The sequence below is a fragment of the Pyrus communis genome, chromosome 14, assembly GCF_041283825.1.
Source record: "Pyrus communis isolate YQ-2024b chromosome 14, ASM4128382v1, whole genome shotgun sequence".
Lineage (NCBI taxonomy): Eukaryota > Viridiplantae > Streptophyta > Magnoliopsida > Rosales > Rosaceae > Pyrus > Pyrus communis.
Genome location: NC_142578.1, coordinates 11,083,198 through 11,094,130, shown reverse-complemented (window position 1 = coordinate 11,094,130; position 10,933 = coordinate 11,083,198). Strand labels below are relative to the sequence as shown.

The 10,933-nt window shown below is 36.8% G+C and overlaps 1 protein-coding gene across 1 annotated transcript; it reads left to right on the top strand.

Annotated features, from left to right (window-relative positions):
* Nucleotides 1-8,943: 8,943 nt before the first annotated feature.
* LOC137713950 (protein SPIRAL1-like 5) lies at nt 8,944-9,579 on the top strand. Its single transcript, XM_068453312.2, has 2 exons — nt 8,944-9,251; nt 9,360-9,579. The coding sequence occupies exons 1-2, from the start codon at nt 9,009-9,011 to the stop codon at nt 9,432-9,434; spliced, it is 318 nt and encodes a 105-aa protein (XP_068309413.2). The 5' UTR covers nt 8,944-9,008; the 3' UTR covers nt 9,435-9,579.
* The last annotated feature ends 1,354 nt before the right edge of the window (nt 9,580-10,933 follow it).

Here is a 10,933-nt window from a genome sequence, read left to right as displayed (position 1 = left end):
TCCACGTTATGATTCTCTTGCGCACGCATCAAGGCGTCCTGAATGATTGGTGCCTGTGACCAATTATCGAATCACATCTCAGAACTCTTATCAGTAGAATACGTAATTCACATAAAACACAACCTCAAGGGCATTCTAAAATAGTTTGAGACCCATTGACCACAAGTCAACAGTCGATCAAAGATCGACAGTAGGGTCTACAACCCTATACAACTGGACCCAGAAGATCCGCATATCAGATTTCCAATCCGCAACTCCCAAAGATCCACAATATGCTTCTAGAATAACATATTAAAATTTCATTACGATCCAACGGTCGGATCTTTGCCAATTGCCTAAAACAAGTGGCCGTGAACATTTATTTTACTAACTTACAAATCCAATTCAGGAAGATCCATACATCGGATTCCTGATCGATAAATTTCTATGATCTTTAAATATTACGTATTATAATGTATCCACATTTTTATCAAGTAACGTATTGTAACGAATTTAGGTTCCAACAATTAACCTACGTCATTCAAATAACAAAACTGAATTCAAGACATTCGACATAGCCTAAAAATAGCATTGGCGGCCCACTGGCCACGCGCCACCGCGCCTCGCCGGAAAATCCAACTATTTCCAAAAATTCTCAAACTTCACAGAAACGAAGATCTCAGTGAGTAGAGTAACTTTCATACCTGCCATGAAGTCCAAAAGTGGACGGAAGATGGTTGATTTTGCCCACAAAGCCGGCGGGTGCCTAAAACTTCCCGGTGTCGATTCGTCTTCTACAGTGGTCCAACGGGGTCAAGGTTGGTTGGGTTTTTCTCCTGGGATGATGGGCTACAAAGCCCAAGTGGTGGCATCGGCCATCACTTTGCCGATTTGCCGGAAAATCAAAAAGCGTGCCCGGAGCACCGAGAGAACCGCCAACTTTCGTGGCCTCAAACCACCACATACCGTGGTTAATCAAGGTGGTCCTTGGGTGGGTTTTGTAGAGGGGAATGAGAGCTTCAAGATGGTGGTGGTGGCGTTGAAAAACTCCATCGGAGTTGGCCGGAATCGGCCTTGGAAAATGGGTAGTCACACAGGTCGGGCACGGGTGCACGAGAAGCTTTCCCATATTTTTTTTTTTCTTTCTTTTCTGATTGGGTCTCACCCTCTCCCTCTAATTTTAATTGGTTCCTTCCTAATTGTGCCTAAAATCTGATTGGCCACTTTCCCACAAGATGGGAATTCAAATAATTAATAACTAAACTTTAAATAACCATTTTCAAACGTCCATAACTATATCGTTATAATCCGGACTCGCAAACGGTTTTCGCCTATGCGTTCACACCAACGAGTACTACGATAATATGTTAAACGAATAAGTCATACGTCTCTCTAAATGATGATCAACATAAGTCAGAATATTTGTCTCTATGGCATTTTCGTAAATTCACGTTTTTAAAATAAAATAAAAACGTAAAATTTGGAACAGGTTGTCACAACAAGTTTTGTACGTACCAAAATAAGAATAATACAACGTACTAATAACTTGGTACGTACTAAATAAAGAATTGCATAACGTACCAAAAGCAATATTTTATAACGTACCAAAATACTAATACGTATCCAGATTAAATTTATATAACGTACCAATAACGTACCAAATAATTGGTACGTTATATTTAATATATCTGTTTGGTACGTTATATTTAATATATGTGCATGTTATATTTCATAATTGTATGTTAATAGGATGTTTATGTGTTTTTAGAATTTAAAACAGTAAATTATTTGAATAAGAAAAATTCATTTTGAACGAATTATGATAAGATAAGATAGGATGTTTGTGGTGATTTTAGAATATTTGTGATATTATTTTCTGAACTAGTTGGTTAATTAAATACAATAAAAATCATAATTTTTAATTAAAAATTAGTAGAAGAATGTTTGATCAAAATTTTAAAAGTTATAGATGTTTGATTAAAAAAATTCATATTTGAGGCATCTATATCAAAATGCCCCAAACAACAAAGGAGGGGAGACAAGTGAAGAAAAATATTGGGCTTATGCACATAGCCTTCTTGGAAAAATGTCTTATTTATCTCAAAAGTGGTTCGGTCTGGTTTCTCCTGCTTTTAATATTTCCACTTCGGAACCAGAACTAATTTGAGACGGTTTGGTTCGATTTTTGTTTTAGTTTTTTACTTTTCTGGTCAACGCAGTTTTTTACCCTTTTTTATCATGGTTTGATTCAGTTTTCCAGTTCGGCAGTTTTTATGCCCACCCCTGGTTATGGAGTGATGGTTTTTATTTTCTTTATTTTTTAGTTTTTTAATTAGTATATGCAAAGTTAATAGTGTTAAATTAATAGAAAATTTGATGTTAGATTACACATTGATTATAGTACTTAGACTATATATGTTTAACTTCTTTTAATTATAAATGAGAAAACATTTCAAAAAATATTAGTGGTACAAAAAAAATGCAAATACATAAATATATGAAAATTGATTGGTTTACCTAAATGTCTGTACCGAAATATACATCAAAAAGTTAAATGCATGTACCGAAATATATTAAATAAATTAATGTACCTAAATGAAGAATAGAATTAAATACATAACCATATGTGAACACATGGATATTTACTATTTTAGAAAGAAAAAAAAAAGTTCAATAAAACCTCAAAAAATAAGTTACATACGAAGTGATTAAATGTATGTTTACCTGAATATTGAGTCAAGAGACTATTTTTAGATTATAGTCTTACGCAAGGTTTTATTTAAAAGAAAGATTCTAAAAAATGCTATACGATAGTTGAGCGTGTCACATCCTGGCCCGGGGGGATCATTTCCCGGGCCCGCTCCACCACCGTAGCACGATATTGTCCACTTTGGGCTCCGACCACGCCCTCACGGTTTTGTTTCTGGGAACTCACACGAGAACTTCCCGATGGGTCACCTATCCTGGGAATGTTTTCGCACGCTACTTGCTTAACTTCGGAGTTCCAATGGAACCCGAAGTCTGTGAGCTCCCAAAAGACCTCGTGCTAGGTAAAGATGGGAATATACATTTAAGGATCACTCCCTTGGGCGATGTGGGATGTCACAATCCACCCCCCTTAGGGGCCCGACGTCCTCGTCGACACACCACGGCCAGGGTTAGGCTCTGAAACCAAATTGTCACGTCCCAGCAAGGGACGGATCACTTCCCGGGCCCACTCCACCACCGTAGCATGATATTGTCCGCTTTGGGCTCCGACCATGCCCTTACAGTTTTGTTTTTGGGAACTCATACGAGAACTTCCCAATGGGTCACCCATTTTGGGAGTGCTCTCGTGCACTACTCGCTTAACTTCGGAGTTCCCATGGAACCCAAAGCCAGTGAGCTCCCAAAAGGCCTCGTGCTAGGTAGAGATGAGAATATACATATAAGGATCACACCCCTGGGCGATGTGGGATGTCACAATCCACCCTCCTTAGGAGCCCGACGTCCTCGTCGACACACCACGACCAGGGTTAGGCTTTAATACCAAATTGTCACATCCCGACCCGGGCGGGACTACTTCTCGGGCCCGATTCCACTGTAGTACGATATTGTCCGCTTTGGGCCCCCAACACACCCTCACGGTTTTGTTTCTGGGAACTCACACGAGAACTTCCCAATGGGTCACCCATCATGAGAGTGCTCTCGCGCGCTACTCGCTTAACTTCGGAGTTCTAATGAAACCTGAAGCCAGTGAGCTCCCAAAAGGCTTCGTGCTAGGTAGGGATGAGAATATACATATAAGGATCACACCCTTAGGCGATATGGGATGTCACAATCCTAATTGTCACATCCCGGCCCTGGCTGGACCACTTCCGGGGCCCGACTCCACCGTAGCACGATATTGTTCGCTTTGGGCCCCTAGTACACCCTTACGGTTTTGTTTCTGGGAATTCACACGAGAACTTCCCAGTGGGTCACCCATCATGGGAGTGTTCTCGGGGGCTACTCGCTTAACTTTGAAGTTCCAACGGAACCCGAAGCCAGTGAGCTCCCAAAAGGCCTCGTGCTAGGTAGGGATGAGAATATACATATAAGGATCACATCCTTGGGCGATGTGGGATGTCACAATCCACCCCCCTTAGGGGCCCAACGTCCTTGTCAGCACACCAAGGCCAGGGTTAGGCTCTGATACCAAATTGTCACATCCTGGCCCAGGGCGGACCACTTCCCTGGCCCGCTCCACCACCGTAGCACGATATTGTCCGCTTTGAGCCCCGACCACGCCCTCACAGTTTTGTTTCTGGGAACTCACACGAGAACTTCCCGATGGGTCACCCATCCTGGGAATGCTTTCGCGCGCTACTAGCTTAACTTCGGAGTTCCCATGGAACCCGAAGCTAGTGAGCTCCCAAAAGGCCTCGTGCTACGTAAAGATGGGAATATACATTTAAGGATCACTCCCCTGGGTGATGTGGGATCTTACAATCCACCCCCTTAAGGGCCCAACGTCCTCGTCGGCACACCACGACCAGGGTTAGGCTCTGATACCAAATTGTCACATCCCGGCCCGAGGGGGACCATTTCCCGGGCCTGCTCCACCACCGTAGCACGATATTGTCTGCTTTGGGCCCCGACCACACTCTCACGGTTTTGTTTCTGGGAACTCACACGAGAACTTCCCGATGGGTCACCCATCCTGGGAATGCTCTCGCGCACTACTCTCTTAACTTCGGAGTTCCCATGGAATCCGAAGCCAGTGAGCTCCCAAAATGCCTTGTGCTAGGTAAAGATGGGAATATACATTTAAGGATCACTTCCTTGGGCGATGTGGGATCTTACAAAACGGGTGTCTAGGCGGGTTTAAGCAGGGCTAGGTGGGTGTTTGGGTAGGCAAGACGGACGCCTAAGCATGTATATGTGCTATTTTTTAATTTTCATATACCTAGGAATTAATCGGAGCGGTTGTTAGCTGCCTAGCACCTAGGCGAGAATTTTTAGAATAGTGTTTAAAAGTAATTTTTTTCCAAGAATTTAAATGAAGTGTTCTATATATTGTATTCAATCGGAGACTCAACACGATGTCACCGGTTTATTCATTTTCACAGGAATCCAACAGATTTGTCTCATATATTTTTGCATATATGGGCTATCTTCATCTGTCCCCATCATGTGGCTATCAATAAGGGATTCCATACTTTTACAATTTGGGACCCAATATTTCATACCTTTACGTGTAATGTTCAGTAAAGAGGATACATGTAGAGCTCCTTTGTTTCTCAGTCGGCTAGGTCTCAGTCATAACCTCCACTTCCTTTTTCCAGTTCTAATATCCTTCCTAGGTCGTCTCAAATTTCCATCAATACTTCATTACCTTATCTTTTTTCATCACTCACTCATAAGATTCCACAATCCATATACAACCGCATCAATTCCTTAATGCTTAAGGCCTAAAAGAAAACAAAAACCAGTTAAGTAATGGGGTCTTGAAACGAACCAACTTAATGGCTGTGTTATGTGGTGAGGCCAACATGTAGATAATGTTTCTGTTAATGGGCATATCTACAACTTGCTTGCATTACTTTAAAATATTAAAGGAAGTAGTTTCGAAACAAGTATTTCAATTTTCAGAAAACTAAAATAGTTATCAAAGGAACTAGTTTTTATTTTGTGTCTTTCCTTATGCAATTTTTCGACATCTCTACCACAATCCTTCCTTCATCTCTCATTAACTTTTGAAATCCCTCTATCACTAGTACAAAAGTGAAAACCAAAAATTAAAAACAAAATGTTTATCAAATAGGGTTTCTCTTATTATCTGCAATTTTCACACTGGTTGATCTAACATAGCACAGCACAACACCATCTTGAGTCCTTCACTCATGCATTTCACTTCATGCACTCCTCAGCACCTCCTTACATATACCAAAAAGTTTCGGTTCATTAATCCTGGCACACCATCTTATTCCATTTCTCCTTTAGTCCTTGACTCAAGCCTAGTAGTTTTCATGCAAAATTATGCATCAATAGTCAAACTTATTATAGTATTGAAAGTACCTGCTAGCTGTCATCAAATACGGATACTTTTTGCCCTAATTCTGCACCGATCTCATTTGTTCTATCAGGGCGGGACGAGAGAGAGAGAGAGAGAGAGAGAGAGAGAGAGTATAGCTGATGAAGAAATGATCTTGATGGCATTTCACTCAAAATAATTGATGTCCAAAACTAAAACAGATGACAGATACTACTGACCATCGAAGTACAAGTACAGATTTTTACAGGAATAACATAATTCATATTCGACTGAATGAGCGACGATACATTGGTTGACCATTATTATGTCACTTTGAGGGCCATATAGGGTATCATATTTTTCTCCAACAAACACTACTCAATGGCTGACAAGACCTCAACACATTAATTCATCACCACTTATATCTCAGCTACCAACTTTCTACGAATCAACTTATATTAGCAAACCTGTATACTTAATTCATACTATTACTTTTTGTTATTGATTAATTTGTTTGTAGATCCAACAAATTAAACCTCATATTATAATTATAATATTTTCTGTTCTTCTAACTTTGTAGAGTGCTAACAGTACTACTTAAGTTCTCATCTCAAAGAAAAACCTACCATCACTATCTTTTTGTTTTCTTTTAAGAATTTATCTGAATTGAACTGATTTTTTCTTCTTTTCCTTTGAATTACTTTTGTGAGCTAGAAGCCCAGAAATACAACTATTACTCTATGTATATATATGTCCATTTTCTGTTTTTCATATTCTATGCATAAATATATATATAGAGAGAGAGAGAGAGAGAGAACCCCCCCCCTTTATAGATGCTGATAGACTCATCCATGCACTATCATACTGATTTAACCCCAACTAAGATTGCTTTAGTTCTTAAAATAATGTGGTTTTCGGCAATTAGGCCCAACAATCACATGAACCTGTCGAGTGGGTGACTGTTAAATATATCATGGACTACAGTAAATCGAAACCCATATGATATAAATTCCACCTGCTTTTTGACAGTAATGAGGTAATTTATAACACTTTTGTACGATTCCAAACATGTTATTATTGATTAATATTGAGGGTTGCATATGATCTCTAGAGACATTATCAGATTCACAACTAATATAATTGCATACGATTTCAAACATTGTTTTATTAGATTAACTGAGAGTTGCATACGATTTCAAATATGGTTTTATTAGATTCACAACTAATATATCGCTTTATAGACATTGATGATTAATCCATAGCATTCGCTTTATTGTAGTAGTGATGCTAGCTCTTCCGGTGCGATTTCAAATATAGTTTATTGGTTTTGTTAAAATTGATTTTGTTAACTTATATATATATATATATATATATATATATATATATATATATGTATGTATGTATAATGATATATTTAAACTAAAGGGTGGGTGAATAAATTAGTTTCGAACTCATTATCCAAAATATTCGAACTTAAGTCCTATCATTTATAATTGAAGAGTAATATCAATAAATCTTAATACTAAATGACATTTTTAACCTGTTAATTAAATGCATATCTATCAATTTCAATCAAATGCGGGGGAAACTAAAGTTACTAAACAAGTCAAGTGATTAATTAAGTTTTTTCGTCGGAAAAAAAAAAAGTGATTAAGTTTCTATGTAATCATATACCACTAATTCCAAATTATGCTAAAGATTGATTTCAAAGGCTAATCAAGCCCACTTGATCTTGACATTCAACCAACTTAAGCAACTGTTTGTAAGTAATTTTTTGGGAATTGCTATTATTAGCATTCCAAAAATTTAATTATGTACTCTAAATTTTTTATATTCTGAAAAAAAAAATAAAAATAAAACTCTTACAAGGAGTGTACAATTAGATTTTTGGAATGGCAATAGTAGTTCTCTAATTTTTTTTTTCTGCTTTTCAATATGTTAACTACTTTTACTAATTACATGAAGATTACAAATTAACAAAATTTATATCGTGCTTGCTTATCTATCAACTTCGTTGAATGTGGTTTAGAAGTGTACAACATTTCATTTTTTTTCAAGCCAAATTATATGTGTGAATTGTTAAAAAAACTGAGGTCTAATTGCTATATTTAATTACACAAAAATTGAAGAAATACTCATGCAATATAATATCAAATTTATGCATACACATTTGACGTGTAAGAAAAACAATTACTTTCCCAAAGCGTTCATAATTAAGGTAACAATTTGAGGATAGTCCTACAATTACAAGTAAATAGTTCATCATTTATAAAAAATAAAAAAAAGGAAATAGTTCATCACTATTTTCCCTTCAACTTAAACATTTTTTTCCCCAAACCCTTAACAAAACAAATGCTAATAGCTGTGAGGATCTGAATTTCAAAGTCCCTCACGGAGGGTTAAAATTTTTGGATGGTCATATAAGGGAATGGATCACTCTCTCTAATGTCAAATAATTTTAGGGTTGAATCAACTTCATTCATCGTGTCAATTCATGGTATCAAGTCTATCCACATGTGAAGTCCAACATCCACTTTTGTTGTATATGAGAATATAAAGTTCAAAGTCCCACGTCAAAGAATTGAGAAACATTACATAAACTTATAAGTTCTTAGGTCACTACCTATTGAATGAATGCTTGAACAACTGTTTATTCATGATTGAGCGTTTCAATAAAAGAGCAATTAACTATGGATGGATCATGAAAGGTATTACATGGAAACTATTAGACAATCCCATACATATACCATCACCATGCAACAAGGGCAATTACTCAATCCATCGGAAGCCGTCCCTTTCTAACCTAAATTATTATGCACCATACGATTAAAGTAGATTTATACAAATCACTAAAGAAAACAAATGACAAATTAGGTATGATGCATCATCATCATCATCGTCAACATCCAAAAATATGCACAAAGATTTCACACATAATTTGTTTATATATATTAGCTAGGGTTCTCTTTCTTTCTCCTATATATCTCTAACTTTAGACAAGCAGATCTTGAAATTGTCAAACTAAGCTGCAGCCATGAGTAGAGGTGGGAGCTATGGTGGGGGACAAAGCTCATTGGGATATTTGTTCGGCTCAGATGATCAGCAACAAAGTCCACCTCCAACCGCTAAGCCGGTAATACCACCATATGGCATCGATAGATTCGATTCTAGCACTGAATTTAAGCCTCCAGATACGCCTGCTAACTCTTCAGAAAAACATAAAATTTCCAACAACTATCACAGAGCTGATGGCCAAAATTCTGGGAACTTCTTAACTGTAAGCTCTCATGTTTTATAACTTATTTTGGGAATTCAACTCTTTCCAGCTATAGCTTACATATTATAAATTTATAATGTATTTTTCTACCAAATGATATATATTCAGGATCGTCCGACAACAAAAGTTAAATCAGCTCCTGGTGGAGATTCATCACTTGGGTACTTGTTTGGAGATAAGTGATGTGGTTCTCTTTAATTTCTCCCACTTCTACCTAATATATATATTTGATTGTGAGTTGGGAGAAATTCAGAAAAAAAAAAACTTGTATAATAAGAGGGATTTATCAGTCCTCATAAGTGTGAGATTTGCAAGGGTTTCAATTTATCTGCTTTATATTTGGGGGCCGGAAACACGAAGACGAAGATGAAGTACTGGGTATACAACTACAAAAAATGTACGTTTGAATGATTTCCCCTTACGATGGAATTTATTAGCTAGGTTAGTCTATGTATATTTGAGTTTGCTAAGTTTGTCTACATATATATGAGAATATGATTTTATGTTTTCTTTGGGTGTTTGAATTCTGATATGGATTATATGTAGAATTGTTTATCTATCATACTTTGGCCAGATTTGGAAACATGAACATGACTCCGTTTGGGGTTTCGTTACCATATTTTCCGACCACTATTCTTACTAAAATCGAATTGGTACTCCTTTTTATTTTCTTTTCCTTAGTTTCTGTATTAACTGCTTTTTCCTTACCAACTGATGGAAATTTAGCTCATGATTTGGTCTCTCTGCGTCTTCCAATTATGGCTCTGAATTCTCATACTATAAAAAACTTCTAGTAATTTAATTTATATTGATTACTAATTTATGTGTGTTTTTGTTTAATTCATGGTCATGGAAACAAAAAATTATTTGTTTCCACATACATTAATTGAGTTACTCTCACGTCGATGGTTAAAACTTTTTTGCAGACAACTTATCTTGTCTTATTACAATTTGTGTTGAATCATGAAACTTGAATAAACTACTACGTACTGTTACTTATCTCTCCCTTGATTATTTTTTCGTTTCTTAATATTATCGTGGAAACTGAAAATTTGTGCCGGCAACCAACGTTCCCTTATATTCTGCATGTCCTTTGAATGTTCGACATAAACCAAACTCTTATAGATAAGTAGCATTTTGTCTATCGGATCATCATCATCTTATATTGTCATAAGTAGGTTAGGTAACGGTTATTTCTTTGTCTATGTACTTCTCACCCTCTCCATATGATTGAAGAAGATAGGTAACCCTACGAAGAAGGTTAAAAACAGTTTAAAAATTGTGCTTTAATTTGCCAAATTCTCTAACCAAAGTGATGCTTAATTTTATGTTTCATTTTCCAAATCGTGGAAAATGAATGTCTGCAATCACTTGCTTAGTTAAATCAAACTTGCTGGTACCGCTGCTATTTGCTAGGTAAGGAAACATAACTTTCAACCAGATTTCAATTTGTTATTGCATGAATATATCGTATATGTGGCTTCAAGCGTATTACCTGATTAACAAATAACATGTTCACATGTGATTGCTGTTTGTTCTTGTTTAACCCTTGATCTAACTTAATATTAATTCATATTCCAGCCTCCCTCGCCACTAGATACAAGGGCGAATTTGATGAAGGGCTACGTGCCCCCCTAAGTATTTTGGATTAAAGAAAAAAAAAAAATATATATATATATATA